This window comes from Triplophysa dalaica, chromosome 22 (assembly GCF_015846415.1).
Source record: "Triplophysa dalaica isolate WHDGS20190420 chromosome 22, ASM1584641v1, whole genome shotgun sequence".
Lineage (NCBI taxonomy): Eukaryota > Metazoa > Chordata > Actinopteri > Cypriniformes > Nemacheilidae > Triplophysa > Triplophysa dalaica.
Genome location: NC_079563.1, coordinates 8,148,113 through 8,169,496, shown reverse-complemented (window position 1 = coordinate 8,169,496; position 21,384 = coordinate 8,148,113). Strand labels below are relative to the sequence as shown.

Here is a 21,384-nt window from a genome sequence, read left to right as displayed (position 1 = left end):
TTAGCATCCTTCTAATTCTGAATCACTGCTTCTCTGAGCACTGTTTGATCCATGCTCCGTTTGAGTGAAAGAGAAACAGTGATGGTTCTTTCCTCTGTTTCCTCTCTTCTGTTCCTCAAGATCTTCCCGAGGCAAAGAGAACGTTGTCAAAGACATCCCCACTTCCAAGAGCCTTTTTTTACTTCTCTATGTTTTGCTTTATTTCTATTTCTCACCCTCTTCGCTTTACACTCTTCCTCTCCACTTGACTCATCTTTCTCACATTTTCTTTCATTCTACAAGAGATTCTGCAGTAGAAATAAATGTACAAAACACAGATTCCTCAGTCTATCAGTCAGGGTTCTGCTGACACGTGTGAGTGTTGACAGCAGGGGTCAATTGAAGCTGTTTAAGGAGACGGTTTTGTCTGTGGTTTGTACAGGTTTGCTATATTTACATGCCTTCGTTGTTGTCCCAAAGGGTAGCCGCTACATTTATTCTCCAGGGGTGCGAAACCTGTCAGTAGTGCAGGAAGGTGTCATTAGAGGCAGACGGCGCCTCTGGCAGAGCCATGATAGGGGCGAATGTGCTGGTGGCAAGTGGGACAGGCTTGGGGGAAACAAGAAAGGCAGGTAGACAGGCCGGCAGACCGATTGGCATGATGCTGGACAGGCAAACAGGTAAGTCAAATCAACTCACAGGAAGTGAAGACAATAAAGGAGGCAAGAACACAGAGAGAGAGACAAAATGACATTCTGACAGCTATACTGACCTCTCCGCACAGGTCCCTGTCCGCTCTCTGATGTGCCGCCTCAAAGCGCTTTTGGAGAGATCATAGGTGCACATCACATTCCAGGAGATTGGCATGTTTTCCATTTGTGGCTTCAAGTCAAGAAACAAACTTTTTTCATACGTGTAAATCCCTGCAGTACGTCCCATATGCAATCATTTGTTTGAACTTTTGTGTGATGACATGTCTTCACAATATGTATACAAAAAATAAATAATAATAAGAAATGAAATAAAATACTGTTTTTTCTCTTGTCTAATCGTCTCAAGAGGATAGTTGTAATGTGAATGGTTTAGTGCAGTGGTCTCCAACATGGTACACATGGGCACCTGTTAGCCCTTGTGAAGTCTGAGTCGACTTTTTTATAAATGTGTATATATATATATATTTTTTTAATAATACATCCATAAAATAAGGTGGAAAACGTTTCATACAAGATAAAATATAAATAAATATAATAATATATTAATATAAACATGTCTATTTTTTATAGAGTATGTAACCACCTATATTATTTCATCCCTTATGGTCACCCATGTTTACAGATCTCCGGTTTAGAGAGTTTGAGGATCTTAAGAAGGCTTAAATGAAGAAATAAGAGAAGACTTAGTAACATCTGATGACTTGAAGCCGGTAGCTACAGCAGTTTGTGCTTTTCCTGCTGGAAAATCTGAGCTGACCCGTTTCGGTAATATTTTCCATTAATAATCTATAATTCCGATTTGTTTTCCTCCGTTTCCCCCCGCTGTCCTCCACACCACAGCATTGCTGCATCAACACTAATGTGGTTTGGCTTCCCTCCCGTGCAGCAAAGCGCACGTCACCCGTGATTGATGACTTCTATTCTCTCTCCGGTGATTTGGTATTCTGCGCGCGCACCTGATTTACGGGCTTTTCACATCAAGCCAACAGACTAGATTCAAACACACAGTTCAGATTGCTCCTGTCTGGAAAACCAGTGTTCTTCTGATGCCTTACATCGCCTCTGTTGCGAATCACAAATAGAATATAGGTGTAGAAGAGACTGCTAAGAGAGATTGTCCCGTGACCTCACCTTGAGAGCGGCTCTCTGTTAAACTGACATACCATTTGGACATCTTTCATCGTAAAATATAATGCCAAGATCTAATGTCTTCTTCAATCGATTTGGAACGGCAAAGGGCCTTTATCGACGGCACTAATAAAGGCTCGACTGAGGATGAGCTGCCCCTTGAATTCAGTTATTTCGGGGATGAGGCTTCCCGATATATCTCATTTAGTTGTCAGTGATGTGTTGGCCACTGATGTTCCTTCTCTCATAGAGGAATAGATGATTAACATACTGTATATTATAGGTTATAGGTCTTTATTATATTCATTCTTGTTATGCAGTTCTGTTTGAACTCAGTGATATATGAAGACATAATTATGGTCATGTTGTACACAAGTATTTTTATACATTACAAAAACGAACACAAGGTTGATTAAATGTAGCTTGATTATTTAAAAAAATAGCAAGAAAATATGCTTAACTGGATGAAAAAGAGCAACAGTTTGAGAGATAATGTAAGTAAAGGTGTTGACTTGAATTTAACCAGCTTTCATAATATTGTATCCACATGCGTGTTTTGGAGAAAGATCCCAAACATCACAATTTATAAAAATCCACAGCTGATATGTATTGAAGTTTGATCTGTTGTTTGTTTCCGTACTAAAAGTGACTTTATGGGTAATTTGAAGCTATAGACAACATATAAAACTATAGTAAAACAACGATTCATGTCTTTATAAAAATATATTTGAAGAGTTTGGTTCCAAAATGAGGTAACTCTGTTTTCTTAATATTGCAAAAATCATGTTTTTTATTATGTTATCATGTTTTTGATTTTGTAGGTGTATTTAGTTTTTTTATGTGGTCTAAATTAAAAAAAATACACTGCAGTGTGATTGATATTAATTGGAATGCACAATAACAAACATAATTTTTGAACATGATTATTTTGGAACATTTTGGGTCACACTTTACAATAAGGTTGCATTTGTTCTTGACTTAATAATTAGTTAATGCATTAGATAACAAATAAAATAAACAGTTAAATGCATTTTTTCATAATACGTCCATGAAAAAAGCAAAAAATATTACATTTCATATAACTGTGAAACATTTAATAAAGTCATTACAAATATTTAGAAGTTTATAGCATCACATGTTTATATTGTTAAAAATATGTTACATATATATATATATATAATATAGATAGACTAATGTGCAATTTTGTCCTGTGGTGTGACGGCAAAAATGTAAAAAAAAACGAACAATGAAGATATATCTTTCTTATGCTGTTGTATATAATAGTATTTATAGTAATTATATAAAACCATGGAATAAACAGTTTGCTGTTATACCATAGGACACGTGAAGTTTATTTGTCAACTACAACAAGTATCCCCCTATATTATCCCATCCCTTCAGATGGCCTTGTTTCCAAAGGGTTGGAAACCAGGGTTTAGAACGTTTTAACATTTTAAGGTTCTTAAGAAGTCTTATAGCAAAAAAAGGCTCACACGAACTAACAATATGCAATACTTTTACTGCAATTATTAATCTTAGTTTATGTTTATTTATTTATACCACTACTTGTCATTTTTACCATCAGTTAATGCCCAATGAACTAAAATTAACAATTATATCTGCATTAACTAACATTAACAAAGTTTGTTAGTTAGTAAAAAATCCTGAAAAGACCATTGCTTATTGATTTTAGATTTTAGTAATGTTAACAAGTACAACCTTATTTTAAAGTGTTACAGCATTTTGTTTAGATGTTGTTTTTCTATTTTAAAGAAACAAACAATATTCCTTTATAAATCTCTGTTTGTTTCGCATAAAGTCAGGACAAAAATCTGTCCAAACCCCACTAGTGAAATAACTTTAAAATCATCTCGGTCACTTAATTGTGAAGCAGTGATAAAAGAAAACGAATTATTTTTTTATGTGAGATTAATATTTTATTAATCCCAGTATATCAAGACATTTGATGGGGACGTGAAAATGTACTGCATCAAGAAAATGACCCTATTGCAGCTGCAACATCTTTACATGTAACTTTGTGAGCTTATAAATCATATATCTTCTACTCGCAATAAACAGGATGTTATAAGGCCATCAGACTGTCAGGCCCATTGGGACTATCGTGTGTATGTGCAGAAATAGAGGTGCTGAAATCACCGGCCATGTTTCTGAAGGCTGCTCATTCAATATTAATCTTTTAGTTGCGAGCAATTAGGCCAGCGTCGTCCCGTTTTGGCGTTTCGTACATTGCGTTGCCGTCACATTTGCATTAAAAGCTTAACCTGTCAGACCGTGATGTGTTCCATGGATTTTAAATTGCTCTAATTGCTTTTGTGGGGAAAAAAAGAGAAATAAGTTTGCTTTAGTACAACAGTGGTAAGCCTACAACAAGGGCATTAATCATCATTAGACTCAACAAATTTTAGTTAACAAATGGTGTTGAACAGTACCTTTGACCTCTCCGCATAATGAAAATGCACTAATCCTCCCAACAGACAAAGATGCGAGACGGAGATTAACGGTTTTGCTACAAATCTAGTTAGCGGTTCAGAACGGGCTCAAAACTAGTGAAATAAACTCGAAGGGAGAAACAAACACGATTAAGTTCTGCCTGCTGATCACAAAAAAAAGAATAAACCATTTTCCGCCAAGGAACAAGTTGTAAACTTATGTTCATTTTCTAAATACACTGTTAAGCATCGCATTTCTGCAGCACCAAATGAAATTGCAGAAATGTCTTACTCCATTGGTCCACAGACAGATGTCCCGCCTGAAACACTTGCCATGGGTGATGCGTCAAGTCAGTTTGGCATTCAAACAGCAATTTTCAATGTGTTTGCACATTTTTGGGGGAATTCAACACGAGTGCCTTGCTTACAGATGGCTCTGTGCATTAAACTGGGATATGGGTGTGTTGAACTTTAAACCATCCAGCTTCACGTGTTTCACTTCTCAATAAAACTAGTTTGAAAGAACGCAGTGCCCCGAAAAATACAGTCTCTGCTTCCTAGTGGTTTCCTGGAGGATCTCCAGCAGTATATTTTGGATGTCTCCCTTAGCTGACGTTCCCATTTCAGGTCTTGAAGCTAAGCTAATGAGCTGATGAGTTGAATCAGGTGTGTTTGGCTAAGGAGACATCCGACATGTTTAATCCTGGAGGTCCTCCAGGAACAGGGATGGAAATCACTTGTAGAAAGCATCACGCTGCAGTCGACGCTGTTTAAAAAGACAAGAAACTTCTCTAATGGAGAAAAAGCTAGCAGAACAGATCCATCTCGCTCTGACCTGATAGTCACAGCCCATTTCATTTAGCACCAATCACGGTTTTTAACGTCTGTGGAGTGCATTATAATTTATAGGGATTATCATAAACTGGTCTGCAGTTTGGCACAAGGACATTCCACCCGCCCGTGTCAAAATGAGTTTTTGACAGCAGGCCTTGACGTCAATCCTCACCGGACAACCGTGCTTTTCCACCTCTTTGATGTTGTCCCCCCATCTTCAGGTTGGCAAAGCTTTGGCACTCCATAAATATTTATGGCCGGTTTTTGGCCAAGGATCCTGCATAGTGAACGGAGCTGAAGGGCCCTCAACATTTGCTCCATTGAGCAGGGAGGAGGAACACAACCAACGAGGGCTCTTGCGACAAAAGTGGCCCCTCGTGTTAGTGACCCGTGCAATTGAGGCGTGAGTGTTTTTTTTTTTTTTTGCAGGGATGGATGGTTATTTGGGATTGTTAAAGAGGGTTTATTTTCCTTCCCAGATGTCTTGTTGTAACTCACTGTTATGGAAAACAAGTTGAAGTGATGCTTAATTTGATCGAACGGAGGGTTTGGAGTTGTCTTTATAAAACATAGATGTTGTTTAAGAGGCTTTCGCAAATGACAGTCTGGGCAGAGATGTACAAGTGTCTTTGGCAGAAAAGAACACGAGGAACCGTGATAATTTGATGGCTCATCCACGTTTGACCTTTAAGTTCCATATGCCTTCAGCGTTCTGAGAAAGCACAAGACTTGAGCAAACATCATGTATTTTGCTAATGGTTCATTTACAATGTCAACGTTCACTCTGAAGTAGCGGTTCTTGAACTGTGCATGAATCATTGACCGCCGGGTGTCTGTTAACAATTAACAATGCTATGAAATTATGGCTAGAGATGTATTTAAATGGTTTAAATTTAAATGAATTACATGATATATCATTTCATTCATTCAATTTATCTCATTCATTAATATTGGCTGAGAAAAGTGAAAAATCTGTCAAATGAACACTTTTTAAAGGGATACTTTCCCAAAAATTAAAACTCAATCATCCTTTTCTCACCCTTTCAGTTGTTCCAAACCTGTATATATATATAAATATATATCTTCTCTCTCTCTCTTGCTCTCTATGTATATATAAATATATATATATATATATATATATATAAATGTGTATATTTGTTTTGCTAAACACAAAAATATATATTTTTTTTATATATTCTGGTGCCCAAGAACAATCTGTTTGCCACATTCTACAAAATATATATTTTTGTATTTAGCAAAACAAATAAACACATAAATATATATACATAGAGAACATTTTAAGGGTGGGTAAATGATGCCAGAACTTAATTTTTGGGGTGTGAACTATCCCTTATTTGCAGGCACAATATTCTGGAACTCAGTGCATTGTTTATTTTGTGTGTGTGTATTTATGCAACATTTGCGCCGCAGCTCAAATCACCTCCGATCAGTTTTATAAATCACAGAGAACAGATAGAAGCCAAATTGAATAAACGCATTATCGGCACTAAACACATTTAATTAATCGCATGCCTTAACACATTAACAAGTCTAGTCAATAGCAATCGTAACTTTATTTTATTTTATCCCTTTACCTTCCGCTCACTTGCGCTGGTAACCAAGCTAGCACGGAGCAGGATTACACGCTTTTGCAATTACGTTCCAACGACCATAGCTGGGAAATGTGTCCAACAACAACGCGATGTGTTTTATGAGAGGATGGAGGGTGGTGCTGGCAGTGCCAGTGCGAGAGGCAGACAGAAAGCTTAATTAATCCGGCCTCCCTTAATTAGCCTCTGTCCCTTTCATTATGTGCTTTCCAATGCACTCGTTCTCGGTTTATTCCTCTCCTTTTTCTTTTTTCACAGCCTCCCTTTTCTTTTTTTACCCTCCGTTTCTCTCCTTCCAAGGTTCCCTCCCTCTCTTCTCCCCTCGCCTGCGAGGACGTCGGCAATATGCTTCGGTGTGATAAACAAGCTCTCTCTGTCAGAAAGGGCGGCGGAGGCCGACGGCGGAGGTGCCCGAGCCCGTGCTCCTCGTACGGAAGGAGAGAGAAACAAAAGCACAGCTGCGGAACGATATTGAGTCCTTTTTTCTGACCACGCATTGTTTCGTAAGGAGCTCTGTGGAACGGGAGAGGCGGTCATTGTGTTCCGTGACTGGCTCTCGGCTTTTTGGCTGGAGACCTCCCGTGTGCTCGTGTCGATTAGGATCATGTCAAAGCTTGAGCAGGCATTTGGCCCAGTGGGCACACACGGGGCCTTCGGCTCTCGAGAACATGGCACATGGTGGGCTGGAGCATGCTTTCCATTTGGAAGCTCGGTACTGAGCAAAAGATGAATAAACGTCTGATTATGATTATAGTGCAGCCGTCCCGGAATGAAATAAAGAATGGAATTAGCCTTAGAATTTCAAATGGCAGGACACATACTACACAAAAGAAAAACCTTTTGAAATACCGGTAACACTTGACAATAAGTATTTTATATAGGTATTTGTTATCATTAGTAAATGCATTAGCTGACATGAACTGACAATGAACAGTATAGTTGTTCAACATTTATTAATTCTTCTTAATGTTTTTAAATGTCAATACAACTATTCATGTTAATTTATGGTGAATTAACTCATTTTAACAGATACAAATTTGGATTTTAAACATGTATAAGTAAATGCTGAACACTTAACATGAATTAAGATGAGTAAATGCTGTAAAAGTATTGTTCATTGTTAGTGCATGTTAGCTAATGCATTAACTTGTTTACAAATAATAATACAATTATTAATTAAACCTTATTGTAAAGTGGTATATGGGGTGACAAAACATATTTTGGTTGAGGTTGAAAAACAATCTCATTTTTTTTAGTTAACATGGAAAATGGTCGCACATATGCATGTACCACACGAGGGTTGAATTTTAGAGTAACTTCATTTTGCTGTACAATTTGGTTTTGGTTATTTTGCCTGTATTGTGAAATTATTAGCTTTATCTCTGTTTGAGCACACACAAAAAGTCGCACTCCAAAATCTTCATTGGAGTCCACATTTAAATCATATGATGCAGTTGATTTGTCCAAGATTATTTTATGATGAGTTATGATCAGTTAAACTTGAAAAACAGCGTTGTTAGAATTGTGAATCAATTGTTCAGTCCAGTTTATGAGATGAATCAATATGTTTTTTCAGAAAAAAAAAAAAAAGAGTATGCAGCAATGACACGAGGTTGAGCAAATAATTCATTTCATTATTGAAATCATGGAATTAATATTGAAGTTTTATGGCTTAAAGAGTCTGTGTACCTTCTGGCCCTTTAATATTCATTTGAAAAGCGGATATTAAAAATGAAAAGGAGAGTTATATTTATCATCGTTTAATAATTCAGAACCTTGCTACAAAAACAAGCTAATTTGTGATTTCTATTGTTTTGTTTACTCCCCCTTCTCCCTAATACCACCTGCTATTGGCTGTCAATTCAAAAATAGCAAATCATGATTCACATCTGTGATAGAAACTAACACAAAATTGGCTATTTCAACAAAAAGGCCTTTGATATGACAACTGTTTACAACGGTCTGCTTCAAAAGAGATTAGTCTAATTAAAGGGGAAAAAGCTATTTCATAAGGTCCATAAAGTCAAAACCCCTTTAAAAACCTTTCGTCTTCTGTACGAGGATAATAATTGGAAAATAATTTCTAATAGATAATGAAGATAATTAAGAAGCAGAACCTTATCTACATCTCTGCCAATGGTCCACCGCATGATAAATATCTTTAGCCAGTTTTTCCTTTTTTAAAGGAGGTCTATTTGCATATCAAGGTCATCTTACATCCCCCCTCCACCACCAGGGCACTCTCGATATCTCTTCTTTCTTTATCGTCACGCTTACTTTTTTATCTTTAGAGGAGACAGATTCAGGAAGGTTGAGGAAATGACACACTGAGTATGGCGGAGCCTTTATTGTGGAGGAGAGGTGATGTGGGAAATGACCTTTCCAGTTCTGTCTCAGACATTTATACCCTGATGCCTTAAAACGTTTGTGATGGACGGCTTGTCGTGTGAGTTTAAATGGATACCTCAACCAAAATAAAAATTCTGTTATCATTTATTCACTCATGTTATTTAAAACCTGTATATGACTCTGTCTTCTGTGGAACACAAAAGATGATATTTCGAGAAATGTCTCTGTGGTTTTGAGTCAATTGACAACAATGTTGTTTTGTTACCAACGTTCTTGAAAATATCTTCATTTGTGTTCTGCAGAAGTGAGAAAGTCATACAGATTTTAAATGATATTAGGGTGTATGAATGTCATCATGAATGACTTTAAAGTGAATATTTGCTCTCATTGACACTCATTATAGTTCATGAAATAATAACAAGACTTCATTTTATTAATAAAGAAGTCCGTTTTGTGTCAGTCATCATCATTGCCGTAAAGTAAAATAGAGCAAGTTCTTTTATTTTTCTCTAAGTAGAGAAAATCATGCATTCTTAATGTGTGTAAATGGGGACCGAAGTTTCATTTATTGGTTAAAAAATTGCAAGTTAGTCCCAGAACCCATTCATTGGCATTCACGGTTTATCTTGTACATTCCACTTGTCTTGAGAAAGATGGAAGTATAAGAGAGCAAGCTCATAAAGCCCTTATTCCTAGGGTGACTTCACATCAGGACTGCAGCTCAGAGAGCAATCTCAACGGCAATGAGGTCGAAAAACATTGTCCCTGCTCCGAGTGGGAGGCCGACATGTCTAAGCCATCACTGGAAGTGTTGTTTGGCGGCCATATAATCCTTCATGCATCATTTCAATGTCCGCCGAGTCCCATCTGCCGTTGGGATCCTGCACTTAACTGATCCCTGGGAGTATATCCTGCTTCCTGTCAGAACGGTGAGATAACCAAGTGAGGTTTCGCTGGTAATGACTATTTCTTGTGACTGTGGCTCAGTGCCTGGCAGGTCTCACGGGTCTCATTGCAGACCATTCGAAGTATAGTGCCAAGCTGACGTGTAATTTCAATGGCACCTGCAATTCTTCGGCCACAGATGCAATGTTGAGTTTTATTTTAATTAGCTGGTTTCTAAACTATTATTAGCTTCTGAAGGTAGAACGTAACCCTTAATTTTACCGTGTGTGATTGATTGAATGCGTTTGAATGGTAAGCTACAATTATTTAAACGGCTTTATTAGCGATGAAATTAGGCTAATTTAACCCAAGGTTAATTATAACAGTGGAACAGCAGAATGTAATTAGTATTGTTTGATCTTCCGTGTGCAGTAAGCACAAAACCCTGTTAAAATCTGTTATAAAGGCAATAACTGGGTCCAAAACCGCTGCGGAATAGACAGTTTCATCGGACGCGTGTGCACCTGACCCCCAGTTAACTTCCGGTTTGTGTCTGACTAGTGTCTAATATTATAACTATATTAATGTCATCTATTTTATGTTAATGTTAATTTGCGTTATTATTTTACTGTATACATTTATTATTAAATACACAATTTGTTGAATTCTGTTGTATGTTGTTGAATGGGCCCTGTAGTTTTGTCGCATTTACAGAAACAATTTGATACATTGACACCTAGAGGTTGAGCTTGGTATCGCAGTCTAAATTCAAAATATTGGAGAGAGAAGTTTAGCCAAGTAACAGTTCTTCTCGGTTTCTTTTGATTGTTTTCAGAAATAATCTACAGGCACTGTATTGTTTGTGAATGGAGATCGGATGTTCAGTTGGGGTCACAAAAGTGCGCAGGTGCAGTAACGTTTGTTAATGTTGTTAAAATGAAACCATCTATTTGACAGAAGGCATTTAAAGGGACAGATCATCCAAACATGAAAATTCTTTCATCCTTTACTCATACTCGTGTCTTTTTAAACCTGTATTTGACTTGTTGCTTTTCTAGGAGTTTTAGTTGATTTTAGATTATAAAATACGGTTCCTAGCAAAGCTGTCTGAGACCCGGTACCTCTGTGCAAACGTGCTCCTTAACCCTTCGATCGACCAAGCAGCTGTTCTCAGTTCAGAAAAAGTCAAATGCATCAATTCATCTGTATTGCAGTGCCACGCTCAAAGGCACACCTGCATTCATCTTCTGAAGAACAGAGCGATGACCGTTGAGCCTCTCTCGGACCCTCATAATAGTTGTCAGCCAGGATGCATTAGATAATTATTTTCCTTCAAAAATCTTTAGATGTGAGTTTATAGATCATACGCCGAGCCTTTTTCTAGCGTGGCGGTTGGTGCTCCACCGATGGCCTATTTTTTAAAGTGGGGCTGCTTAATACCTCCATCGAGGGGCTGCGGAGTGGTAAACACTCCTTTCAACACCGATGCCAGCGAACGTCCCAAATGAAATGATCCACATTTGATTTACTTTGCCTGTGCCCCTCGCATCCTCGAGAGCCCCATACTTTCCATTTGTAATTTTTACACGCCCCTTCCTAATCGTAAAGGTGATATAAAAGACCTTTTTACGCTATCGCTTACCATCTCATATTGCCTCATGGGACGTATGCATTCAAGATGCTCTCTGTTTGCTTTACATATTGCATTTCTTTGCACTTCCTAGCAGTTGTTTGCGCTTTAGCTCTGGTTTGTGTGGAACGAAGCGTTAAGCTTGTAAAAGCATTGTTGTAACTTAATGCAAGTGGAATAAGCAATCATGGTTATATTACATTTGGCAGTCATTCTAATCCAAAGCGAATTACATCGCATTCTGCACTTTTCATAGATATGAAACCCATGACTTTGCGCTACCATATGAGCTTTGATATTATGATTTTACACTCTCAGAAAAAAGTACAAAACTGTTATTTTTAAGGTACAATATCCGTCACTGAGGCGATACCCCTATGTGTTCCATTATGTGTACCCCTACAGGTACAAAACATACGTAACTTTTTGTGTACGTAATTATACACTATGGAATTATTATATATTATTATTATATATATATATATATATATATATATTATATATATATATTATTATTACAACCTTTAAAGGCACAGTTTAAAAAAAAAATGTTTTATGGAACCCATATGAGGTGCACAAAAAAACCCCGAAATACTTCGCAAGCGACCGACGTAACTAAAGTAGAACACTCTTGTAATGATTAACAAGGCATGGAAACAGTGTGAAAGATTCACAGTGCCGTGTAGAACGCTTTGTCACAGTGCAGAACTCTGTGAAGTTAACTCGTCCTAAAATCCAAAGTCAAGCCGTTGTTCTCTTTATTTGTATGATTTATTCCGAATTTGAGTTGCAGTTCTTCTAGATGTCTATATGACCTCTGACAAGAAACGTTTCAGAGATATATTGAAGACAAGCAAACAAAACATATGTCTTGCGGTGCTAGGCGGTATAATGGAAATATGCCATTACCACGGAATAAAATGCTAACTGTAAGAGATTTTTCGATCCACGTGTTCTGACGTCACGCACCACCATATATGAATGGTCATTTACTGTTTCCGGGTTCAAACGCTTAATAAGATGCAATATATTAACAACAAAAAAATGCTAATATACGCTCACGGAGAGCTATAAAACTATGGGAAAACCACGACCCTTACCTTTATCTTCATAACGAAATCCCACATGGCCAGTCAGCGATTTAATTTTCATAATTTATTCAAAAATTGATGTCTGAGATTCCGTGAGCCTGGTGGGGGTAGTTTATACTTTGAGTTGATAAATGTTTCGCCTTTAATACGCAACATAAGTAAACAGTCCTCATAAATAGCCGTTTAGCTCTAGCCCCGCTTGAGATGCTTGGACCCGAAAAGGCATTCCTGTCATACTTACAACCGAATTCTGTGTATTCTGCGGAACATAAATAAGTAGGCTCGGTTAATCAGCGCTCTGCAAGTTGGGCGTTATGACGAAAAAAACATGTGAGTTAATCCACCCGTTACAAATGAACAAATCAAATATTCTTTTGACCTTCCTTCAGTCGTGATCCCCTCCAGTGCAGGAGATAGTCTCTCACCTGTCACAATGCTCATGCAGGGGTGCAGTGATCTTCTCGTGCATATAAAAAGCTCAGTCTTGCGTTTTTCAGAAGTTAGATCGCTTTATAAAGCTGTTTATAGTTTTAATACAGTTTAACTAGGCGAGCTAAGGTGAAAAATCACGTGATGCTACTCACTTAGTAAAAGCTTTGATCTGACACGCCACATACAGTCAGAAATTTTCATATGCTTTTTTTCACATTTGGCTCTCGTTTGTATGGTGTCTCTGAATTGTTAAAAAGGCCACTCAAAATGCTTGACGGATGCGAAAACGCTGAAAATCGAACCCATTCCGAATTTTTTAATGATGGACCAAAATATCGGAGGCAGTGTGTAAATGTGATTGACACAATGTGAGGTCATATTTTTATTTTAACGTAAGAAAATTTCCGACGCAAATTTCGGACTCAATGTGCAATGGGCTTAACTCCCCTTTTGGGAGATTCTCACTATTAACTAGTCGTTATTAGCATGCCTGATATTGGCATATTGGCTGTTTATTTGTTCTTTTAAGAACAAATTCTGCATGACCATATTCTACATCCTAATCCCACCCAATACCTAACCTTACAAATACTTTACTAACTATTAATTAGCAACACATTCACAGTTTATTGGGGAAAAAGTCGTAGTTAATGGTTTGTAAATAGCAAGAATTGCCCCCTATACTCTAGTGTGACACATTTTCATAACTTGCCTACATTTGAATTATAGTGAGCAATTAAATGAACTATAATAAATAAATAAATAAAATCAATCTTAGAAAAATGAGGTTTAAGACATATTATTATAATGGGAGATTCCATTCCATTCCATTTTCTACCGCTTATCCGAACTACCTCGGGTCACGGGGAGCCTGCGCCTATCTCAGGAGTCATCGGGCATCAAGGCAGGATACACCCTGGATGGAGTGCCAACCCATCGCAGGGCTAATGGGAGATTGTAACTGTGAAATATATCGTTACCGTGAAATAAAATGACTCATTCCGTGAAATAGATCTTTGGTCATTTTGCCCATCCCTAGTTGCAGATGTCAACGCAGACGTAAAATAGACGTCTTTGAGATGTATGTACATGCTATCAGGAAAGAGGGCCAATGTGAAGATGATTGTCGACGCACTCGATATACTTTGCATAATACAACACAAAACGATTCAGGGCTCTGTTTCTATATGCCCCCTTCACCAGACAAAAGTACTTGAATGTAAATTCTATTAATCATAATTTATGTTCACGATATAATCAACAATTAGGATTTTTGTCATAATCTCCCAGCCCTAATGTCACCTCCGGTACAGCGCAGCTCGATTCGAGTTCAAATTTATGGATGCGCTTCTTTAGCGTAGCAGCCTTCAGGCTAACTCTGCTTCTGTCAGATAAGTCCACCAACCACCCACCGCCCTGCCTCGCTGACCGAGGTAGATTTTTTGAGCGGATGAAACAAAAAGGCTTTTGAAAGCTTGTGCTTATCTAAAATTCGTGATACACTCCTTTTTATGCCCGAGTCATGTTTTGGGAGGCTCGTGTATTGCGTAAACTTGCTGAATGCGGAGCATCTGAAACAGAGCCTTTGAACATCAAGAGAGATGTGCGAAGATGCGTCTTGTGCGCAACAAAGTCAGTTTCAATTGAGAAGGATTTTTGTGGGATTAGCTGCGATTGTGTATTATGATAAACATGTATTGGAATTGTAGGGATCTAAATAGGTAAAAACACATTAGTATGTGGGTTGAATACTCTTAAAACAAAAGTGTGGGTTTTACAAGCCGGTCGTCATGGCAACACAAATATATAACATGGCCAAAATCCTCTGCGGTGAGACTCGTGCTGCTTTTGTTTATCGTTTTATTACTGTCTTGTATCAAGTGCCTGCTATTGATGACTTGGCAACTTATCTGATATCATAAATCCTGGGGGAGTAACATCATCTGCACTTTTGCCTCACGTGAATGTTTAATTGTTCGTCAACGGTTTGACACCGATTGGAGCTGCGGGACAAGGGGGTCTCAAGAGCGATAATTGGAAAACTCTTGACTTGAAAACAGTGCCAACTGTTTCAGCCACAAAAACCCTGCATCTTATTCACCAACCACCTGAAATGACTTCAAATAGTCACACTGCATTTCTCGCCTGGTCAAACTTTTATTCATTCGTCATTCTTAAAGAATCCCTCCAGAAAAATGTTTCCAGCATCTCAGTCGCCATACCTAAATTTGACAGGCAGTACCTGTCTGCATCAGAAGGAAGTTATGAATCATGGATAGAGCTCGCTTTCCTCTCTGGTTCCACTGAAAACCTCAGGCAGCCAATCTGTTGGAGGCCATTCCAGCTTGCACCGTCCTCTCCCACTATAGATCTGAAGTTTCTATACTCAGTTGTCTGTCTCCTGCCATCTGCGAAATGAAACCAGACCATCTATGTTGGCGACGGGATGCTTTGACCTATAACTCTAATCGAGACTGACTGACTTACACGGGACAAATGAACGATATCTGCTGATAATTGGAGATTATTTATTGGTGGATATCATTGGCTGAAGGTCAGGGTGGCAGCGATCCACGTCTCCGCTCGTTCGCATAGAGTTTACTGGGAGTCGTATTGCAGCGAGCATCCGTTCATAAATCCATTTCATTTCCCAACAGGATGATGCATTTACCTATTGCTGATTGAGATCAGAGTATGCAGAACGGGAGCGGAGTTGCGGGAGTTTTGCCTGGAACGAAAGGGATTTTTCTGCAGTTGTGTTCTCCCTTGTTCATTGATCACTTTTAAACCGCTCCATCACAAGCTTACAGTGTTAATAGTGGGTTACCAGTCAAAATAAAATGAAGATGCTATTTGTGAACCATTCATGGGATGATGATAATAATACAAATGTTTAGTAAAAGTAAATGATGAATAGGGAAAATGTAGTTGTAGAGATAGGTAAAATATTTTATTGCAGAGGTTAAGAAAAGGGTACATTTGACAGTTAAAACAAAAGATTTAATAGAAACATTATTTTTCTACTTATGCTTCATGTTACTGTGAAATGATTTATTCCCCTGCACATTGTCAGTTTTGGTAAATCATTATCATTCATTACCAAAGTTTTTTTTTTTTTTGCATTTCTGTAATGTTAATTCTCCAGTGTGTTTGCTCTTTTGTCACAGTAGTATTTTTATGCTAAAATATAATAATTGTTATTATCCCTGAATTTTCTAATTTACTGAAAGAAAGGCAGACAAAATAGTAAAACACTCAATTATTATTTTATTCAGATGCCCAGTTACAGTTGCAGTCCTTCATAGAAAAAACAAGGTTTAATGGTCTGAGAGAAGTTGAATGTGCCGGCTCAAATTTGGGAATAAAAACATGAATTAAGACTATTTAGGTGTTTCAGTTTTTTATTTGACTGATGTATGACAATAGTCAAACGTTTTAATAAATTCTAAATTTCAAAAATCATTTGAAAAAAAATCTGCAGTTGTGTTGTTTTAAGTAATAATAACTCAAAAAATACCGCTAACTAAATCAATCATAATAAAAACATATTCAATTCAAGTTTAAAAAACATGTTTTAAATAAACTCTTCATATTTACATGCTTGTACAAATATATATTTTTCTATTTTATTTTATTTTCTATTAATTTATACTCATTTTATATATATTTTATTAATAAATATGTTTCTTCTTTGCACAGTTTATAAAGTATGCCAGACATTTCACTGCTAGTGATATATTTGTACAGATGTATATTTATGTATGTGACAAATTTGAAATTTTTATTAAATAGGGAGCAAGTATAGGCTAGTTAGTCGTATCAGAACACAGAAAGATGAAATCACTGTTGCTCCACCACACCACACTCACATGCTCTGCTACTGCCACATATTTCTAAATATGGAAAACTATTAGGAAAATGTCACGGAGGCACCCTGGATAATTTTTTTTTCTGTGCCCCGACCACAAAAACTACATTTTTAGCACCGGTGTGGAAATTAGGCGAGAGTTCCTTGAATTTCATTGAGGCTAGTACATTGTAAGCTTGCATTGATTTCCTCATCATTGCTGGCATTTGACTGCCGTCAAAGTCCTCCCCTGTCTCCTTCAATTAGCTTTCGGCCTAGGAGCTCTGTCAATCCCCATCTGCTACTGCGCCTGTCAATGGCTTCTCTCCACTGAGCGAAAGAGAGATACAGATGAGCTCTGTGTTCAGAGCCCTTTAGCTGGAGAAGAAATGAGTTAAATAAGTGAGTAAAATGTCAAAAGTCTCATGGCCCTTTTCTACTGATGGGCTCAGTGATGATACTTTAAATCTTGGTTTTTCCATCACAGAAAATCGACAATTTGCTTTGTTTTGGTTGTGATACAGTGTTCATCAGTTTTTACAGATACTAAGACTGAGTTTCCGTGAAAACTTTGGTCCCACAATCTCAAAGGGAATGGCTTAGATCGCTGTTTTTTCCTCATCGCTTAGAAGGTGGATGGTTTCAGAGACATTGCAGGCGAAATCTGAGAAGCAAATTCTAGCTGCCGAGTCCCATGAGAGCTGGGTATCTCAAGCAGGCTGGACCATATGGGCAGTTAGAGAGGACACGATAGCTCCAGTTTCCACTTGTGACTGGGTTTTTTCTTCCTTCCCACTTTGTGGATTACGAAGAAAGTCTGCTTTTGAAAAGTCTGCAGTTATGATTTCACAGATGAATGGATGTTTAGAGAAAGCTTGAGCTTTCCTTTGAAAAGAAACGAGACGCTTGGGGACAGTGGAAGATGTTGGCTTTTTGTCCCCGTTTAGTTGTATTAGCCAGTTTGTGCATTTATATTCTGGTATTTCTTTATTGTGCATTTGAGTGTTGGTCTTGACGGGTGGTGTAATTACTAAGCAGTGGGTGAGCGGTAAAATTGGCGACTTTGCGAAGGCGTACTGTGCCGAGCCCACTGGTTTGTAGGCAAAGAATTGCATTCTACCACCGTTTATTGTACTCCCATAGCCATCTCCCTGTGTGCTCACACTAGCGTAGCTCAACAGAACGCAATACATCTTGTATTCGCCACATACCGTGGAAAATCACAAGAAGTCCAATAAAATCTTGAGTTCTTCATTCGCATGTGGTTTTATATACCCGCAAACTCATTTGGGTGGAGAGCTGGAGTTTCTAAACACGTACGAAGCCGGGGGACCGGCAGGCCGTTCGCCTACGGTGCATTAGCCATCGCCGAGGATACGGAAAGCTGAAATGGCCCAGCGGTGGCCTTTATGATGGACCGGACTTCCAGGGCTACCCGGAGGAATCTAATTCACAATGGGGCCGAAAAATAATGAGCCACTGAATAGTTGGACGGGAACGAAATGATGCCCCACCAGATAGCATCAAGCAAGGTCAAATCTGACATGAGGAACCCTTTGGAGAGGTTAAGAGTTCGGGGATGTTCGCCATAGTTTCACAGCCTCAATTTGGTATCGACCTCAAGGGACGGAGGTCTATATCATTTTTTTTTCAAACAGTTGTAAGTGCTAGAGGAAATGTCAATATTAACAGCTGCGCTGGCAACATTACCAACGGCAGCACATTGGAGAATTCAAAACAACAGGAAGCCTACAATCGAGCAGAATGACTCATCGGGATAATGTAATGACCGTTGGCTCCCATTACCAAGATGTGAGGTGATTTTTGGAAGCCCAGGGCATCAGGTTGTGCGGAGGTGTGCTCTACCCGTTTTTGACAGGCTGGAACCTGATGCTGGCCTAACGAGCCTCTGGATGAATGTCTTTGGCTGTATCCCCCTGCTCTTCCTCACGCCTTCTCCCAGTTATAAATAAAATCCTGCCGCATTAACGTCCTTGTCAAAATAAAGCAGTATTCAACAAATGCACTGCGGAGCGTCAAATCGCAGTGGAAATTACTGCGCTGATGGGGCAAGTTCGGTAATTTCATATGGCAGTCTTTATCTGAAGATTCCATTAGCGCTGAAATGAGTCAAATGAAAATGTGGCAGTCTTTACCTAAGGAATTGCTGGAAGTTAAGAGAAGTCAAATGAAAACGTTTTGTAGACACAAGAAACTTCAGTAGGCAATGGCTTCCGTTTTTTTTATTGTTTTGAATAGGGATGGATTTTTCGAACACGTAAACGGAAATATATTTATGAATTTTTGTTTTTTTAATAGGAACTGAATGTGCTTTCTTTCGCCAACGTGGACGAATAACTTTACTTAAATTATCTGACAATGTTTCTTGTGCTGTAATAAACTAATTTATGACTTGTTTGCATAGATCCTTTGCAGACAGAAATTACTTTTCATTTTGGTTATACTTTACAGCAAGGATGAATTTCTTAATATTAGTTAATGCATTAGCTAACATGAGCTAACATGAACAATACTTCTGATACATTTATTCATCTTGGTTTATGTGAATGTTAGCATAACATGAACAATTGTATATGCATTTAGCATTAGCAAACTAACATTAGCAAAGATTGAAAATGCTAAAAAAATCTATTAGTAATGCATAAGCTAACATCAAGAAATGTCCATTGTTACTTGATGTTAGCTTATGCATTACTACTGTTAACAAATACAATCTTATTGTGTAAATTTAATATTTCTTCCTCAAAAGTCTTAAAAAATAAAAAAATGAACTCATTATAATTCATATCCCTTGACTTAGATAGTGAAACAGAATGAACGTACTGTGGACATCCCACCTCTGACATCGTCTTCGATTCAACCTGACACTGTACTTCATATGTTCAGTCTTTCTTTTTTCACTGTTTGTTTTTCTCACAGTGTAATCCTATTTCCCCTCCTTTCTTCATCCCATCACCTGCTGCAGTGCCCCGAGGGGTGAGCCCAGACTCTCCTGCTCAAGCCCAACGATTATTCCTCAGCTCATTCGCTTTGACTGGAGGGGAGAAGACTGAAAGCCTCTCTTATTGAGGAAGGGTTCTCAGGAATATGGAGAACAGATAGGAGGCTCTGGGTATTGGCTGTGCCGGTGCTTTACCTTTCAGTATTGCTTTCTCTCTCGCTAAGCCTGTTTAGATTCACAGCCACATTCTTTCTCGGCTAAGCTTTACAAATCCCTGTTATTTCTCTCAAAATTTTCTCATGGTTGTGCGTTCGCTTCGGGGGAGGGTGTCTCCCTCCCCTGTCCTATATGAACACTTTTGGGATCAGATGCTCAATGAGTAAATCCATTTTGGAACATTTCAAGAATAATGCATGTTTGCGCAAATTAAGCCTCCAATTAATCCTGTTTTTGTCGCTCGCTTCGAGGACTCGAGTGTGGCGTGTTTCGCGACGCTTTAATCAATAAAGATTGTCGCGTGAGAATGAATAGACGGTAACATCTTGACTTTTTGGTTGGTTCTTGTTGTCAGAAAAAGGTCATCAACATGGAAACCAAATCAACACTCTAAAAGAACATTTCACCCAAACATGACAATTCTGTCTTCATTTACTTTCCCTGAAGTTGTTTCAAATCTGTATAAATGTATTATGTATTTGGAAGAATGCTTGGAACCAAATAGTTCTTGGACACCATTGACTACCACAGTAGGAACATTTGCTTTATAATTGTTTTTGTTCTGTTGAACACAAGAGAATATATTTGGGGAATTTAGAAAAGCAAACAGTTCTTGGGCACTTTTGACCCACATTGTAATAAATCCTACTATGGTAGTCAATGTTTAGAGAACTGTTTGGTTACCAGCATTCTTCCAAATATCTTTTTCTGTGTTCATCAGAACAAAGACATTTATACAGATTTGTAACAACTCGAGGGTGACTAAATTATTACACAACTGTTATTTTAGGGTGAACTGGCTTGTTTCACATTCTGTCAGTTTACTCAGCACATTCAAGTTGTGTCTTTTAAACATTTTGATGTCAAAATACCAAAAAAGTAATAACTCTGAGAACATCAAGCCAACATTTTTTTAAATTTACATATTTCAATAGCTTTCAGGATGCTCAAACAAGCAAGCCGTATTTTGTTTGAGTCACTGTGTTTACACATTTCAGGGGAGAATCAACCTACGAAATTCTGACTCATACAGGCATCAAAGGAGCAAGTATTTTAACTAGGAAAAAAAGCATGATTCACCTTTGAGAAATTAGGTGATCCGTTAAGGACTTCATCCAGCGCAGAAACTTTGGCAACATTCGACTTGTCACATGGGAACAGGCTTTTGCTGTCCTTTACGGTGAAACGCACCCGACGGGGCGGCTTGGCTCGTGCCAGCAGGGAATCTCACATAACTCATCTCGGTGGGAGACGGTTC

The 21,384-nt window shown here is 38.2% G+C and overlaps 1 protein-coding gene across 3 annotated transcripts in view; it reads left to right on the top strand.

The window, feature by feature from the left end:
• The window catches only part of LOC130411611 (leucine-rich repeat transmembrane neuronal protein 4), a 104,539-nt gene that overhangs the window by 7,675 nt on the left and 75,480 nt on the right, over positions 1-21,384 (top strand). Inside the window, exons 3-4 of one of the 3 annotated variants that reach the window (XM_056736382.1) lie at positions 460-659; positions 764-820. The exons of 1 other annotated variant lie outside the window; for it this stretch is intronic. In XM_056736382.1, coding sequence (XP_056592360.1) covers positions 460-615 — 156 coding nt within the window. In that variant the 3' untranslated portion in view covers positions 616-659; positions 764-820. Of the gene's footprint in view, positions 1-459; positions 898-21,384 lie in introns of those variants that run through there. One more of the 3 variants, XM_056736381.1, reaches the window with a different exon arrangement.